At 59.7% G+C, this 17,912-nt stretch overlaps 1 protein-coding gene across 11 annotated transcripts in view; it reads right to left on the reverse strand.

Moving 5' to 3' along the window:
- PIP5K1C (phosphatidylinositol-4-phosphate 5-kinase type 1 gamma) overlaps window positions 1-17,912 on the reverse strand; it is a 65,040-nt gene that overhangs the window by 19,829 nt on the left and 27,299 nt on the right. For 9 of the 11 annotated variants that reach the window (XM_030935860.1, XM_010367282.2, XM_010367280.2 and 6 more), the window contains exons 2-8: window positions 17,194-17,225; window positions 14,042-14,134; window positions 10,453-10,583; window positions 9,224-9,341; window positions 5,074-5,226; window positions 1,920-2,219; window positions 162-367 (exon numbers count right to left, since the gene is read on the reverse strand). In XM_030935860.1, coding sequence (XP_030791720.1) covers window positions 162-367; window positions 1,920-2,219; window positions 5,074-5,226; window positions 9,224-9,341; window positions 10,453-10,583; window positions 14,042-14,134; window positions 17,194-17,225 — 1,033 coding nt within the window. The remainder of the gene's footprint in view (window positions 1-161; window positions 368-1,919; window positions 2,220-5,073; window positions 5,227-9,223; window positions 9,342-10,452; window positions 10,584-14,041; window positions 14,135-17,193; window positions 17,226-17,912) is intronic. The other 2 variants (XM_030935858.1, XM_030935859.1) reach the window with 1 other exon arrangement.

Genomic DNA, 17,912 nt, shown 5'->3' on the forward strand with positions numbered 1-17,912 from the left:
TTCACTCTGAGGCCCTGGCGTGAGGCTCTCAGACTCTGTCTGTCACCATGGATGCCCTCGCCAGCCTTCCCTGCCTGTTTTCACACTTGGGCCGGGGATGGGGAACCAGAGCCTGTGGGGAAGGGAAGCGGGATGGGTCCGGAGGCCCCCCGCCCACCTACGTGTCATCCGACTCGATGGGCTCCCCGCGCGCAGCGCCGCCCTGGATGGACTCCATGGCCGTGGAGTAGAGCGCCTTCTGGCCTACGGGCCGCTTCTCATCCGAGGTGCCCCGGGCGCCCTGCGCCTGCCGCTCGCGCTCGTGCTGGTCGATGTTGTGCACACCCAGCAGCAGGCTGTAGTCCATGATCTTGAAGCTCTCCAGGACCTGGCAGGACGGACGGGCAGGAGCACACCATGCCGTCGGCTGTCTCCACCCCCACCACGGCTCCTGGACCTTATGGGGGCCCCAGCCCGGACAGCCCCGTGGGCTCGGGCGTGAGGGATGGAGTCCCATGGCCATGCAGGGGTGGGGGTTCTAGTATCATCCCGAGGGATGGGGGGGCTGCGGTCACACGGCGGCATCAGGGCGGGCCGGAGTGGGGCTTCCAGCCTCACAGCAGGCCGCCCCAGGCGCTGGGACGGGGCTTCCCTCCCTGGCTTCGCTCCTTCCTGACAGACAGGGGGCCGGGCCTGTGCTCTGACCAGCCCAGGCCCGTGGGCAAGGACCTGCCGGCCTGACAGGTGACACCCAGGTGCGTGGATGCCCAGGGTAGCCTCGAGGCCCCTGAGTGGTCTGCGCCGTTCTCTGGGGGTGTGGGTCAAGTTCTCAAAGGGGTCGGGGAGCTAGGAGTGGTCAGCAGGGGGGCCTGGGTGGAGTGGGGGAGCTGGGAGGTCCCCCTTGGGGCCTCCCTCCTTGGCTCCACGCCTCGAAGCTGCCGGGGTGGGGCGGGGACGATGGAGCTAACACAGGGAGAGGAAGAGCTGCGTGCACCGTTCTTTCCCTAATACGGAGCCGGTGCAGGCTCCACGCGGACAGGAGCCAGACCCCCCACCGGACAGACATGGGCCCTTGCCATGGCCTGCAGAGCAGGCAGTCATCCCATTTGATGGGTGAGGAAACTGAGGCACAGCAAGCTCTCATGGCTGGCCAGGAGCTCTGGGCTCGTGACCACAGCAAATGAAGGCTGGGCTCTCTTCTCAGGGGGTGGGGGGACTCTATCACTGTCACCATGTAACCTCCAGAGGAACCGCTTCTTAGCGGTGCAGACACTCCCAACCCCCAAGGGCTGGGTCTTTTTTTTTTTTTTTTTTTTTTTTTTGAGACGGAGTCTCGCTCTGTTGCCCGGGCTGGAGTGCAGTGGCCGGTTCTCAGCTCACTGCAAGCTCCGCCTCCCGGGTTTATGCCATTCTCCTGCCTCAGCCTCCGAGTAGCTGGGACTACAGGCGCCCACCACCTCGCCCGGCTAGTTTTTTGTATTTTTTAGTAGAGACGGGGTTTCACCATGTTAGCCAGGATGGTCTCGATCTCCTGACCTCGTGATCCGCCCGTCTCGGCCTCCCAAAGTGCTGGGATTACAGGCTTGAGCCACCGCGCCCGGCCAGGCTGGGTCTTGAGACATAAGTTTTCTGTTTTCTTTGTGAGACAGGGTCTCACAATGTTGCCCATGCTGGTCTTAAACCCCTGGGCTCAAGCCATCTGCCCGCCTCCCAAAGTGCTGGGATCCCAGGTGTGAGCCACTGTGTCCAACCATGTTTTAAGTTAAGGCCATAAAAGCTTGAGCTGCTTCCGGATCCCACGTTGGGGTGGGGCCTGCTGTGGGCTGCAGGGCAGGTGGGCCTCAGCCTGGCACCCTCCCTGGCCCTGCCTGCCCGGACCGTGGCCTCACCAGACAGTCCCACCTGCCACCCTCCCTCCCCCACTCGGGCCAAGCCCTCACCAGGCAGTCCCGCTGCAGCGTCTTGACCAGGGCGCTGAAGGTGTCGGCGTCCAGCAGGAGCCCCTCGGGCATGTCCTGCATGAAGTCCAGGTCCTTGTAGGTGGGGAAGCTCTTCTCCTTCTCCTTCTTGCTGGCGCGCCGCTTGTAGGTAGAGCCCTTGAGGTCGAACTTGAGGTGCATCTTGACCACGCGGGGCAGGATGTTGTTCATGACCACCACGCGGATGTTCTTGCCCCCCGACTGCACACAGTACAGTCCGTAGAACTTGGGTAGCAGCGTCCGTGGGTTCTGGTTAAGGTTCTGCAGGGGGAAGAGGGGACATCATGGAGGGCAGCTGGGCCACAGACCCATGGGGGCGGGCAGAGCTGGCCTCTGCCTCAGGGGGCTCATGGATGCCCCTGGTCAGCCCCCCTCTCTCCCCAGAAGCCCTCAGGGACCCCTTTCCTTTGCAGGCGCCCGGCTGGCCTTCCCACAGCACCCTGACTCTCACAGGCCCCAGGGTCTCCCCGCCCAACCGTGAGCTCCAGGAGTCTGTTTCTACAGAGACAGGCCCCGAGGCAGGCGCTTCTGTTCCATCAGAGGCTTCCACACTCCCTGCCTGCCCACAGGACATCGCCCTGGCTGGGCTCGCCTGTTGGGAGGTCTGGAGGCCAGAAACGCAATGCTCTATCCTGAAATACATACATATAAATACATATATGTATATGCACACACACACACATATGTACATACACACAGTGTGCACACACACATGTATTTTCTTGAGATAGGGTCTCACTCTGTCGCCCAGGATGGAGTGCAATGGTGCCATCACAGCTCACTGCAGCCTCAACCTCCAGGGCTCAAACCATCCTCCCAGCTCAGCCTCCCAAAGTGCCAGGACTCCGGGCGTGAGCCCAGCCTCTATGTTGGTTATGCTTTGCTGTGTTGGACTGATCAACTCGGACCTTCACTCCAAATCTGGGTCCCCAGGCACAGGTCTGGGTCCTGCTCTGCCCTGTAGACCCCAAGCAGGCACTGGGTGACCCACAGGCACCCAAGTGAATCAACAGCTCCCCCTGCCCAGAGCCTCTCAATGACGAACCCAGTCGTTTGCTGCACAGGTGTCGGGGCTGGGACAGACCCACAGGGAGAGGAGTGGGGGGCACGGCCTCAGGCACCAGCCTGGGCAGGCTCAGCAAACTCCAGCCCCTAGGCCAAATCGGGATGCCACCTATTTTTATAGGGCTGTGAGTTAAGAATGTTTTTCCAGTTTTAAAAAGTGGAGAGGGCTGGGTGCGGTGGCTCACGCCTGTAATCCTAGCACTTTAGGAGGCCGAGATGGGTGGATCACCTGAGGTCAGGAGTTGGCCTAGCCAACATGGTGAAACTCCATCTCTATTAAAAATAAAAATTAGCTGGGCATGGTGGCACATGCCTATAATCCCAGCTACTTTCGAGGCTGAGGCAGGTGAATCGCTTGAACCTGGGAGACGGAGGTTGCAGTGAGCCGAGATTGTGCCATTGCACTCCAGCCTAGGCGACAGAGCAAGACTCCATCTCAAAAAAAAAAAAAAAAAAAAGGTGGTGAAGAGGCCAGACGCGGGGGCTCACACCTGTAATCCCAGCACTTTGGGAGGCCGAGACAGGCAGATCATGACGTCAGGAGATCGAGACCATCCTGACTAACACGGTGACACCCTGTCTCTACTAAAAATAAAAAAAAAATAGCTGGGCATGGTGGCGGGCACCTGTAGTCCCAGCTGCTTGGGAGGCTGAGGCAGGAGAATGGTTTGAACTTGGGAGGGGGGAGGCTGCAGTGAGCCGAGATCGCGTCACTGCACTCCAGCCTGGTGACAGAGCGAGACTCCGTCTCAATAAATAAATAAATAAATAAGTGGGAAAATAGAGAATAGTCTTTGCTTTTTTTTTTTTTTTTTTTTTTTTGAGACGGAGTCTCGCTCTGTTGCCCGGGCTGGAGTGCAGTGGCCGGATCTCAGCTCACTGCAAGCTCCGCCTCCCGGGTTTACGCCATTCTCCTGCCTCAGCCTCCCGAGTAGCTGGGACTACAGGTGCCCGCCACCTCGCCCGGCTAGCTTTTTGTATTTTTTAGTAGAGACGGAGTTTCACTGTGTTAGCCAGGATGGTCTCGAACTCCTGACCTCGTGATCCGCCCGTCTCGGCCTCCCAAAGTGCTGGGATTACAGGCTTGAGCCACCGCGCCCGGCTGAGAATAGTCTTTGATAACACGTGAAAGTGATAGGGAATTTGCATTTCTTGGTCTATACATAACACGTATGGGCACACGGCCGTGCCCGTACATTCTCATGTGGTCATGGCGGCTCGGTGCCACCCAGGCAGAGCTGAGCCCTGGAGACATAGGACACTGGCTCGCAGAGCCAAAAACACCCACTCTCTGGGCCTTTAAAGATTGAGTTTGCTGAGCCTGATCGAGGGAGCCCGGGCCCCTCGCTAAGCATCAGAGAGTGGAGGAGGGCTCAAAGGGGAAATTGAGTCAGGGGTTGCACGGCGCTGCCCAGAGCCGGGCAGCAGCTCAGGCCCGGCCACATGGGAGGTGCCCACCTCGTCTGGGCGAGTACCGGAATCCCGGACCAGGGAACACAGCCGCAGCCGCCGGCTGCTACTCCCGCTCCCGTGGCCTGACGCGCCCTTTCTGTGAGTCACGCGGGGTGAGGGGTGGGCCGAATGGAGCTGCCTCACGCCTGCCCGAGCAGCTGGTCTTTTGTGGGGTGCCGGCTGGTGGCCTGTCCCCCTCCTTTCTGGATCCCTCTGAGTCACCCTTGGGCCGCTTGGGCCTCCGTGGCAGCTGAGAGACATTGCCCACGGGCTGCCGGTTCTGGGGCCCACGGCTCATATGGGGTGTTGGCCAGGTGGGGATGGGGAGCCAGGCAGGAGCCGATGCCCACCCAGCCCTGCCTGGGACGGCCCTCAGGGCGTGTGGCCACAGGAGGAAGAGAGGGCAGCTCCTGACACTGGTGACTGGTGCTGGGGAAGCCCGATGGGGGACCCCTGAGGGGGAGAGCCTGGGGCCCAAGATGCCTCTCGCTGCGCCCCAAGGACGCCTGCTTGCCCCAGCCTTGCAGACGTCTGCTCCTGTCGGCCAGGAGCAGGGGCTGATGGAGGAGCCGTCCACCCCGCAGGGCGGGCCACGCACCATGTAGTAGCCGGGCAGCAGCTTCTGCAGGAACTCGGCCTCCTTGTGCATGACAGTCTTGATGATGAACTCGTCGTCGCTGGTGACGTAGAAAAGGGAGCCGCTGGCACCCGGGTTGGACAGCTCGATCAGCGGCTCGTTGCACAGGGAATACTGGAAGCAGAGGAGCCGGGTCAGCGGGCCCCGAGCTGCTGGACACACAGACGGCACTGGCTTCCGTCTGCCCAACAGCGCCAGGACCTGACGATGTGTCGCTGCATTTTACAGATGCAGAAAGAGAGGCTCAGAGAGGGCGAGCGACTTGCCTGAGGCCGGCCAGCAAGGACTGGAGCCTGAGGCCGAGCTGACTCTGCAGCCCAAGGGCTGGCCTGCTAGGACACACTCCCCAGGCTGCCTCCCGCTCTTGTTAGGAGCAGACACCGGATCGTACAGGGGTGCTGATGTGCATGGCTAAAAGGTGCTCCCAGCACCCCTGCAGCTGGTGCGGCCACAACACCAGCTCTGCCCCATGAGTCACAAGCAGAAGCTGTGGGGTGGAACTCAGGGAAGGCTCCCCAGATGGGCAACAGGCAGCTGGAGTACCTGCATATTTGCCCTTCTCTCCTTCCCACCTAGTTCCCTCCTGAGATGCTCATGTGATGGCCGGAACCTCAGCAGCCACACTGGACCAGAAGGTAACCTCTGGGATGGAAGCTGCATCTCTGATGGGCAGGCCCCACTCTGGCCCCTGGCACCCCAGTCCAAGCCCTTCCTCCCCACCTCTCTGCCCCTTTTTCTCAGCCCCTGCTGTTGTTTGTTTCATGATGTGCTCACTGTCTCTCTGCCTCCATGCCCTCTCCTAGACATTAGGCAGTGGGTCCATGGAGACGAAAGTTTTTTGCGTCACTGACACACAACAGATGCTCTATTTGTTAAGGACAAGAGTGAAGATGAGACCACGGGAGCTACCCTGCGTCTTCTGGGTATGGAACCAATGAAGTGTGCGTGTGGCTAAGGCCACCTGGGTCACGCCCTGCAAAATCCTAACTGGTCACAGATGAGGTCAGAGCCCGCTCCCCATCAGCGGAGTGAGGCAGGCCCACCCAGGGTTAACGCTGGGTCCGTGTCTGCCGGACAACAGAAGGGTGGTCTCTGAGTGCTGAGTGCCGCCCACCCCGCTGGGAAGAACGCTGCTGTGCTAAGCAGGTGGGGGGTGTCCCCAGAGTCAGGAGTGGTGGCAAGTAGAAGCGAGGGGAGGCCAGGCACAGCAGCTCACCCAGCACTTGGTAATCCCAGCACCTTGGGAGGCTGAGGAGGGAGGATTGTTTAAGCCCAGGAGTTCAAGACCAGCCTGGGCAACAGAGCGAGGCCTCATCTGCACTAAAAAACAAAACAAAACACAGGCGTGGTGGCGCACATCTGTGGTCCCAGCTACTTGGGAGGCTGAGGTGGGAGGATCACTTGAGCTCAGGAGGTCGAGGCTGCTGTGAGCTGGGACAGCACCACTGCCCTAAAACTTGGGCAACAGAGTAAGAAAGACTCTGTTTCAAAAAAAACCCCAAGAAGTGAGGGGAACCACCTTTGGAAAATGCTGGAAGACCCAGAGGCTTGAGGTGTGAGTTGGGTCCCCAGCGCCACACATGCTCTGAGGTGTGAATGTGCTTGGGGGCCAGAGAACGCCGGAAACATGATGTCACTTCAGGCCCAGGGCCTGGGAATGCCCGTCCCTCCTTGGGCTCAAGTCACTATCCCCGCCCTCCACTGCCGAAGTGGTCTCGGGCCAGGGAACGGCGCCATCAGTTATCACACGTCGGTCAACACAGGCTGGATTCTGCGGAGTCAGCAACGGCCCTGCCAACCTTGGCAGCTCAGAACAGCGAGGGTCCTTCCTCCTGCACGCGCTGCTTCTGCCATGGCCTGGCTGGGAGTGACGGTGCAGGGTGAGAGCACCGTGGGTGGTGGACTCAGAGGCTGGAGGGAGTTCTATCCAGGCCACTGCTGTCGCCCAGCTCAGCCATCTGCCTCCCTTTCTCCGCCCACAGCCACGAGCCACAAATATCCACGGGAAACTCAGAGCCCACGTGGTTCCTCCGCCCTTCCCGCTGCAGCAGGACACCCTCCAGCCTCCCCGATACAGACGCAGCAGTGCAGAGTGAGGGCGGGTCTCTCCTGGGGCTGGTGCCCTCCCTGGGAGGCCAGGGGAACCCCGCCAAGCCCTGAGCCACTGTCCTCAGGTCACCTGCAGCAGGGGACGCCCCATGCAGCCAGAGTGTCCCCCCCGAGGCACAAATCACTGCTCCCTCTCCACGGTGGCAGGACGGGGAGGCTGATCTCACCCGCAGAGCGGAAAACACTGTGGAAAGGCACATTCAGCTTTGTACAAACACCACCAACGACGGAAATTCTGAAGCCACACAGCTAATGGCATTGCAGGGCTGTGGCCTCCATGGGCCTCAGCTGCCACGGGGAAGCAGGCCCCATGAGTGGGTTTCTGAGCCAGGCAGTGCCAGGACAACCCCCCACGGCCTCCTTCGTCGGTGCTGGGGCTCTCGGCAGCCGTGCCACTGACCTCGGCCTCCTCTCCACCCTCCGCTGACTGCTGGGCAGGGCTGAGCCCCACCTCGCCCTCGCGTCCAACCTCCGCCTTCTCCTTCCTGGCTGTCCTGAGCTGGGGGCCTTGCTGGGGCTACCCCTTTTACCAGGGTGGACTGTGACCTCAGCTATCCAATCAGAGAAGTACCAGCAACCCCCAGTCCCCCCCAAGCCCCACCTGTCGCCACTCAGGCTCAGGGGCCCTGTGGACGGCAACATGCACACTGGCCCGTCCTCCTGCCACTGGCTCATGGCCACACGCACACCACAGCCTGGACAGAGGCTGGGGGCCCCCAGGAGAATTCTCACACTCCTCAGATGAGGACGATTCGGGGGTCACCAACACCAGGTTGGCCCCAAGACGCTGTGGGCGCACACCCGGCCTGAGGCCCCGGAATGCGGTCTCATCAGGTTCTAGGGGAGACCCAGACGGCCCCAGCTCGGCTTGTATCCGTCCACTCCTGCTAATGGACGCGAGTGCCGTCTCTGCTATGAGCCAGGCTGCCGCCTCCCATTCCCGGCCGCCTCACACAGTGGCGTCCAGGTCACCCGAGGGCCATTTCTAGGCAAAAACCCCAGCTGTCTGTTCACTCCCCGCTGCCCTGCCGAGCTCAGACAAACGCTGGGACACTGAAGTCAGGAGGCTGGGCCTTGGTGACACAACCCAGGGACATGGTGACTCCCGCGCACCTGAACAAGGCTGGAGTTCTCGGGGGGTCGCATGTACCCCCGGCTGCAGCACATGCTCATTCTCCCTGGAAGAGTGCAGCCTCAGGCGCTTCCTACAGCCTGAGAGAAACCAAACGCACGCACGGTCACCAACCACCAAAGGCACAAGGAACCGACCACTGTGGGTGAGGGCAGGATCGGAGAACCACAGGCTCCCGGCCCCGGGGACCGCGCTGCCGTGACAGCCAGAACGCCAACCACACTTGTCTACGGAGTTCACGTTTTCCCTGACACAAAGTCCTCAGCATGACCAGCAAGCTTGGGAAAAGGCCACCCAGAGCTTTGAGAAGTGGTGCTGGTGCTGGTGAGCTCTGGAGCCGCCGCGGTGAGCGCCGCCTTCCACACGCCTCTTTCAGGAGCCCGGATGATGGGCTGCTACGTCAAAGGGGTTGGCCTCGATTTTGACTTTTCTAACTTGAAACGACAGAGCCACAGCTAGAGCTTGGGAGGGCCGGCTACGCGGGTCCCCAGTGGCGCCCATGTCCCAGTGCCTTGTTCTAACCCTAAGTCTGAAGATGGGTCAGTCACTTTGGCACCAGGCTGCAGAAGACTGTACCATCTCTTTGGTGAGTGGATGCTTTGATGACAAGACCCACATGACAAGGAATGGAGGAGGCTCCCAGCCAACGCCAGCCAGGACGGAGTTCCGCAGCCGCCAGCGATGTGAGCTTGGAGGCCGATCCCTCCCCCTTCCCCAGTGAGTCTCATGGAGACCCCGGCCCCGAACCTGACCATAACCCTACACCAGGAACCCAGGGAGGCTGCCCCCAGTGCCTGACCCACAGACCCTCCGAGACCCAACACATGTTCTGTTTCAAGCCAGGAAGCCCATAATGGCAAATACGCTTACCAAGTAATCATCTGGCCGGATCCCGAAGAGCTCCCGGAAGTAGCGGAAGGCGACAGGTGCATAGGTCTTGAAACGGAAGTCCTGGAAGTGGTGGGCGGGGGTGAGGTTGCTGCCTTCACTGTGGAGGAAGGACAGGAGGGAGCCTGTGAGGGGGGGCTGGCACCTCTCCCCCACCCCTGCCATGGCCCCTCCTAGTGCCTCTAGCAGCTGAGCCTCTAGCGGCTCAGCTCCAAGGCTTCCTGGAAATGGCCCAATCCCACAAGCAACATGGGGCTCCTGATGGAACTGTCCCCCAGTAACCACCCTCTCTTCTTTGATTAACAATGGGGCCCACAGTGTTGGTCAGGCACATGGCTGCCAAGAATAGGACCACGCCGCCCCAGGCTCTTGCAGCTTGGTGTGGTCGTGTGACTGCACCCAGCCAATGACACAAGTGCAGCAGAAACACTGGTTATGTTCTCAAGGGAAGGGCTGTGTTGTTCTCCTTCTCTTTCCTCCTGTGGCTGGAATGCAGCCGTGATGGCAGGAGCCTGGGCAGCCACCTGGGGCCACTGGTCACAGAGCTGTATATTGAGGATGGTGGTGTGGGGTGACCAGAAGGATCCCAGGACCCCAACACCATGGAGCCTCCTGACCAGCCCTGCACTGCCCACTGGTATTTGTAGATTAGAAAAGAGCTAACTTCTACCTTTTCTTTTTCCTGTTTTTTTTTTTTTCTTTTTCTTTTTTTTTGAGACGGAGTCTCACTGTGTTGCCCAGGCTGGAGTGCAGTGGCCAGATCTCAGCTCACTGCAAGCTCCGCCTCCCGGGTTTACGCCATTCTCCTGCCTCAGCCTCCGGAGTAGCTGGGACTACAGGCGCCTGCCACCTCGCCCAGGTAGTTTTTTTTTGTATTTTTTAATAGAGACGGGGTTTCACCGTGTTAGCCAGATGGTCTCGATCTCCTGACCTCATGATCCGCCCGTCTCGGCCTCCCACAGTGCTGGGATTACAGGCTTGAGCCACCACGCCCGGCCTCTTTTTCCCGTTCTTAAACTGCTTTCACACTGGGTCTCTGATTTAGCAGCAAACCAATGTCCTGACGGACAGAGGGCCAGAGCTCAAGGCCAAGGAGGCGCCAGGAGGGGCCAGGTGCTGCTTTCAGCAGAGAAGGGCGCTCAGGACAGGCCACTCCATGTCACAGCCACGCATGTGCCGGGTGAGGCCTGAGGCTCCGGGGCCCGGCCCACCTGGGGAAGAAGATGCTCTCCACCACGTAGAAGTCCTGCATGAGCACATCGCGCTCGGGCTTGGAGCTCAGGTGGCCCACGGTGTAGCCGATGCCCAGCTGGATGGCGCCCTTCAGGGTAGAGGAGGTGGTCTGCGGGGAGACCAGAGCGTCAGGGCCCCTGCCTGCTCCCCAAGCTGCCCTGCACCCGCTGTGTGCACCAGGGGGTAGAGACCGTGTCCAGCTGTAGCTCGGGACCCCGCACCTGCCAACCCCCTCCCGGTGACCCCGGGGTCACCTGTCCTGCGGCTGTTGAGCCATGGACATCAGGCCGGGGGGTGAAGCCACCCTCCCTTGGGCCACACAGCCAGGATAGGGCTTGGCTGTGACTGCTGCACCGCGTCACTCAGCCCTCCAGTCCTGTTGGCTAGCTAGGTTCTAGAAGGTTCTCACATTCTGAAACAGCTCCAACTTAGCAAGGGTTGGTTCACTATCAGGGTTTGTTTTTAGGGGGTACCGTTTACAGCGAGATGCCCAGATCACTTTCACGTCTTCAGATGCGGGTTCCTGCTAGCTGCTTTCTATGTAATGCACGTGGTCACACTGGGCAACCCACATGGCTGCTCTGTGCCTCAGTTTCCCTGCCTGTAGACAGGGACGGGTACAGTGGTTCTGGCCCTCTTGGGGACATGGTGCCAGCTGCTGTTATTATTATTTTTATTTGTTTGTTTATTTTTTGAGACAGGCTTTTGCTCTGTCGTCCAGGCCGGAGTGCAGTGGTGCAATCTCAGCTCACTGCAACCTCCACCTCCCGAGTTCAAGTGATTCTCCTGCCTCAGTCTCCTGAGTAGCTGGGATTACAGGCACCCGCCATCACGCCTGGTTAAATTTTGTATTTTTAGTAGAGATGGGGTTTCACCATGTTGGCCAGGCTGGTCTTGAACTCCTGACCTCAGCTGATCTGCCTACCTTGGCCTCCCAAAGTGCTGGGATTGCAGGTGTGAGCCACCGCACCGGCACTGTTATTATTATTATTATTTTATTTATTTATTTATTTATTTATTTTGAGACGGAGTCTCGCAGTTGCCCAGGCTGGAGTGCAGTGGCTGGATCTCAGCTCACTGCAAGCTCCGCCTCCCGGGTTCACACTATTCTCCTGCCTCAGCCTCCTGAGTAGCTGGGACTACAGGCGCCCGCCAACTCGCCCGGCTAGTTTTTTGTATTTTTTAGTAGAGACAGGGTTTCGCCGTGTTAGCCAGGATGGTCTCGATCTCCTGACCTCGTGATCCACCCGTCTCGGCCTCCCAAAGTGCTGGGATTACAGGATTGAGCCACCGCGCCCGGCCTGTTATTTTTTAAATTTTTTTGAGATGGAGTCTCGCTCTGTCGCCCAGGCTGGAGGGCAGTGGTGCGATCTCCACTCACTGCAAGCTCCACCTCCTGAGTTCACACCATTCTCCTGCCTCAGCCTCCTGAGTAGCTGGGACTACAGGTGCCTGCCACCACACCCGGCTAATTTTTTGTATTTTTAGTAGAGACGGTGTGTCACCGTGTTAGCCAAGATGGTCTTGATCTCCTGACCTCGTGATCCGCCCACCTCGGCTTCCCAAAGTGCTGGGATTACAGGCGTGAGCCACCGCGCCCGGCCGTTATTTTTTTTTTTTTGAGACAGAGTCTTGCTCTGTTGCCCAGGCTGGAGTGCAGTGGTGTGATCTCAGCTCACTGCAACCTCCGCTTCTCAGGTTCAAGCTGTTCTCTGCCTCAGCCTCCCGAGTAACTGGGATTACAGGCACACGCCACCACACCTGACTAATTATTTTTTTGTATTTTTAGTAGAGACAAGGTTGCGCCATGTTGCCCAGGCTGGTTTCCAACTCCTGACCTCAGGATTCTCCCGCCTCAGCCTCCCAAAGTGCTGGGATTCCAGGCGTGAGCCACCACGCCCGGCCAGCTGCTGTTATATTTGCCACCAGCATTGTTAGCATTATTCTCACTGTGTGCTCTTGGGGCTATGTTCACGTTAGCCCTGGGAAGCCGGCCCATACCTCTGGTCTCTAACTCTGGCCTCCAGTTCTCCTGTCGCAGGTGCGAGGGGGCAGGGAGGGAGGTTTCTGCTACTGCCCAGGTTCGGCCGCTGCCTCCCTCCTAAACCACACTCTGGGTGGTGGGGGTCTGGCCTGCACGTTCACCTCCCCGAGATGCCACGGACAGAATAGACATGTGCCCGGAGATAACATACAAATGGCCCTGAAGCACGCAAAGACGCTCCATATCACTGGGTACCAATGGAAAGCAAATCAAACCACAGGGGGGGCGTGCACGGTGGCTCACGCCTGGAATCCTGGCCACTCAGGAGGCCAGGGTGGGAAGATCGCCTGAGCCTAGGAGTTCGAGAGCAGCCTGGGCAACATGGCGAAACCCCCGTCTCTACAAAAACAAATAAACAAAAAAACACCTTGAAGAGACACCACCTCACACCCACCCACGAGGACGCCAGAATCAGAGACAACAATCACGGGGGCTGGTGAGGATGCGGGGACACCGGGCCTCAGTCACCACTGCTGGGCTTGGAAAATGGTACAGCGGCTGCGGAGAACAGTTTGCAAGTTTCTCAGAAGTGACACTGAGTTACACGTGACTTGGCAATTCTGCTCCTGGGTGTCTGCCCAAGACGAACGAACACACGTATCCACACAGAGACACACACACGTGTCCTCAGCAGCACAATTCACAACGGCCAGGAGTGCGAACCACGCCAGCGTCCACGACGCAGCAAGGGACAAGCGCAGCACGGGCGTCCCGCGTGCCAGAACTCGACTCAGCCGTGAACAGGAGCAAGGCTCTGACGCGGGCCCCAGCGCGAATGAACCCTGAGGACGCCATGCTCAGTGAGAGACGCCAGACACAGAAAGCCACACCGTGTGTGATTCCATTTCCATGAAACGTCCAGGACAGGCCAATCCACAGAGGCAGGAAAGGGACGCGGGGTGCCGGGGCTAGGAGTGGGGGATGGGGGGCGACTGCTAATGGGGACAGGGTTGCTATTTGAGTTGATGGAATGTTCTGGAATTAGAGGTAATGGCTGCACAACTCTGCAAATGTACTAAAAGTCATTTACTGCACACTTTAAAGGCTGAATTATACAGTATATGAATCACATCTCAGTAAAACAGTTATTTTTGAAAAAACAAGCCCTAGGTGGGGGTGGGAACAGAGCGGGGGTCAGGTTTCCTACCAACATGGTGTTAGCCAGGCCAGCCTCAGAGTGTCCCGTCCACTGCCCGAGGTGGTGGCAGGGCCCGTAACCCCTCTCTCTCACCAGGGCCGAGAGCCCAGGCTCTGCCCAAGGTTTCAAGGACTCAGAGCCGGGCAGACATTGCAGCCAGGCTGACCCACGGAGCACACTGCCCAGCCGCCCAGCAAGGACAGCAAACAGTGGGGCCTCGTCCAGGACTGAGGACTCGAGTCTCTGCCCTACACAGCCCACACCTGTCCCTGTGCACACCCTGGTTTGTGTCGGGGACGACGGGCCCCATCCACGGTACCAGTGGGAACTCCCGCCCCTCTGCTCCCTCCCGCTCCCCCCAGCCAGCTAAGGGGAGCCGAGGAACCTTCTTGTAGGTGGTTTCGCCAGATGCGTCCACACCTCGATGGCCCAACTTCTTCCCATGGCCAGGGCCCGGCTGCGCCATCATCGACAGGGCCTGGGAAGAGGAAGCAGGAAGCGTTAACTCCGTGAGGAGCACACCCACCGGGGCAGGGCATGCTCTGAAACCCTGCCAAGGAAGAGTTTAGTTGTTGGGCCCAGCAGGGGTACACAGGGCAGGGGGCAGGTCCAGGCAACTCCGAGATGCAGCAGGAGGTCTCTCACCCATGGGCGCCTGGTGGGCTGGCTGGGTCCCCTCAGTGTCCCATGCTGGACACTCAGAAGCGCTCACTCCGAGGTGGAGACCTCTGGGTCCTCAAGAAGGGCAAGAGGATTGGGCAGCCCCAGCCCCCTAACTTCAGGGTCTCCCCCAGGTGCTGTGGACACTGGGGCTGGACTGTTCTTTGAGGTGCTGAGCAGCATCCCTGGCCTCCACCCACTCCATCCCAGGAGCACCTCCCAGTTGTGACAAGCACAGATGTCCCCACACAACTCTACAAATGCACCAAAAGTCATTTACTGCACACTTCAGAGGGTGAGCTGTATAGCATGTGAATCACATCTCAGTAAAGTGGGTATTTTTTAAAAACAGGACTGCGGGCGCCTGTAGTCCCAGCTACTCGGAAGGCTGAGGCAGGAGAATGGTGTGGACCCGGGAGGCGGAGCTTGCAATGAGCCGAGATTGACCCACTGCACTCCAGCCTGGGTGACACAGCGAGACTCTGTCTCAAAAAAAACAAAAACAAAAAACAGGACTGAGGTGGGGGTGGGAACAGAGCGGGGGTCAGGCTTCCTGCCCACATGGTGTGAGCCAGGCCAGCCTCAGAGTGTCCCATCCACCACCTGAGGTGCTGGTGGGAGTCGTAACCCCTCTCCCTCACCAGGGCCCCTAACTGTGAGACCCCTGGGCTGGGAGGAGTGTAAAGAGCATCTCGTCCCTGAGGGAGACGATCTCACTGGCCAGGGTCAGGCCCGGCTCCTACAAGCTGTCGGGCAGCGCAGGCGTCCCAGCACATGGATGAGCTGCTGACCCCAGGAGGCCTCAGCCTGCTGCCCTCGTGGGAGGATGTGAAGAGGGGCCGTGGGAGCCTGAAGGGACACAGAGGCCAACCAAGGAGAACAGCCCCGCCTGGCACCATCATTTAAGGAGTGCCACTGCGTTTGCTAGGAGAGCCCACAGACCCTCCACTGGTCCAGACCCCATCCCACTGCTATCAGCCCCAGGGATGCTCCTGCAGCCCTGACCCCTGCCTGCCCTGTCCTGCCCTCCCTCCGCAGCCGACGCTGCTCAGCCATGTTCCGTGCTTCTCCCGGGCGGCCGCCAGGGGGCAGACTCTCCCCAGGAATTCATCCCGTCACCCGCGCCACCCTCCACACTGCCCCCAGGCCGGGGGACTCTGAGGAAGGATCCCAGGGTCCCAGGCCTGGTGGACAAAGCCCTCCCAGCTCTGGCTATGGACACAGGGCCCAAGGGCGGCCCAGGTGGGGCAGGTGCCTTGGGGACTGCTCCTGGGAATGGGGCTCAGGAACAGGTCCCCTGAGGACTGCATGCGGGAAAACAGGAGATGCAGCAGCTCGAGCGCCCTCAGGGGACGGCCCACCCCACCATGCCCACTGGGGCTGGGAAGAAGGCCACTAGGTGCCACAGGGCTGGCAGAAGCTGCAAAGGCAGGGCCACTGTGCAGAGAAAGCTCTCCGGAGGAGACAGGCAGCAATGACAGGGCATGGAAAGGACCCATCTACACGCACATGTGCACACACACAGGCAAACGTGCACACCGGCAAACACGTGCACACAGGCAAACATGCACATAGGCAAACACATGCACACGCGCACACAGGCAAACATGCACACCAGCAAACACACGTACACACGTGCACACAGGCAAACATGCACACCGGCAAACATACGTGCACACGCGCACACAGGCAAACACGCACACAGGCAAACACAAGTGCACACGTGCACACAGGCAAACACGCACACAGGCAAACACGTGCACACGCGCACACAGGCAAACATGCACACAGGCAAACACACATGCACACAGGCAAACATGTACACAGGTAGACACATGCACACGCGCACACAGGCAAACATGCACATCGGCAAACACACGCACACACAAACATGCACACCAGCAAACACACGTGCACACGTGCAACGCAAACATGCATACAGGCATACCTGCACACCAGCAAACACACGTGCACACAGGCAAACATGTACTGTCAAACACATGCACACATGCACAAGGCAAACATGCACACAGGCAAACACGTGCACACAGGCAAACGTGCACACAGGCAAACATGTGCACATGCGCACACAGGCAAACACACGTGTACATAGGCAAATATGCACACAGGCAAATATGCACACAGGCAAACACATGCACATGCACACACAGGCAAACATGCACACTGGCAAACACGTGCACACAGGCAAACGCACACAGGCAAACGTGCACACGCACACAGGCAAACATGCACACTGGCAAACACACATGCACACAGGCAAACACAGGCAAACACGCACACAGGCAAACATGCACACTGGCAAACACATGTGCACACAGGCAAATGCACACAGGAAAACGTGCACACACGCACACAAACACGCACACGTAGGCTGCACATAGCCTAACTGTGCACTACGCCTGGGTGGCTCACAGACACCGATGGTACGGGTGGAGCTGGTAGCCTCGGGCATCGCCCTCTGGGCAGCATCTGACCCTCCAGCCGGGTCTTCCATTCCTGCCCCCAGTACCCCTGTGAGAGCTGCTGTCTCCCCACCGCCCACCCCATAGTCCTGGCTCCACGTGACCTGGAACCCAGAGAAGCCCTTCCTGCCCCTGCAGCCCTGACCAGGCACCCTTGCCACTAGGGGCGCGGCCCCTCAGATGCGGGGCCCCCTCCTCCATCACAGAATTTCACCCTGACCTCTCAAGATGCGGCTGGCACAGACCTCATGTTCATCCTGCCTGTGGACACTGGATGGCATCTGGGGCCCAGAAAGGTGCGGTGAGCTGCCTCAGGCCAAACAGCTTCTCCGCGGGTAGGGAGGAAGCGGTCAAGGTGGGGACCCCAGGCCCTTCGTCCCCTCCAGACACTCACCTCTGTTGGGGCTGCCTTCTTCTGAGCCAAACCTGCAGAAGAGACAAACCGGTATCAGACAGGAAACTGGGGACCCCCCGGGAGCCCTGGGCCCAGCCCCCGGCCCACCTCCTGGCCCCCCAGGCCTGGCGTGTGTAACTCCGCGTGGGGCCTGTCTCAAGGCTACACACACGTGAAGACATGGACTGAGTGTGCTGGGAGGATGTGATGAGGGTGGGGGCCGCTGAGACCTGCCATGGTCACCCTGGTTGGCGGTCACTGGGGCTAGAGCAGGGCAGAGGCTTTGCAGCCTCAGGGAGGTGGGCAGCCGGTGACACTCAGGCTTGGCACCCACCATGAAGGGCCTGGGGCTTGGACCTGCCTGGAGGAGGGGAGGGGAAGTGGTGAGCAAACCTTCCCTGGCTCTTGACCCCCTTCACGCCCAGACATCAGGTTCTGGGCAGTCACCGGTCGAGCAGGTCTGAACTGACCAAGCCCCGCTTCCCCGGAGGCAGGTGCCAGGAGAGGCTCGGGCATGGGGAAATCAGGTGCTAGCGTGGGGAGTGAGGGGTGCAGGCCCCTGCTGGGCCGAGGGCAGGCTGGAGTTGTGGGGAGCGCCCAGCAGCACCCAAGAAGCTGCGGTCAGTGGGAGTTGGCCAGGGGTCCCCAGGGCTGGCGCCCTCCCCGTCCCTCTCCAGGGTGAGGTCTGTGGAAGGATAAGGGAGCCTGCGAGGAGACCC

Source organism: Rhinopithecus roxellana, chromosome 8 (assembly GCF_007565055.1).
Source record: "Rhinopithecus roxellana isolate Shanxi Qingling chromosome 8, ASM756505v1, whole genome shotgun sequence".
Lineage (NCBI taxonomy): Eukaryota > Metazoa > Chordata > Mammalia > Primates > Cercopithecidae > Rhinopithecus > Rhinopithecus roxellana.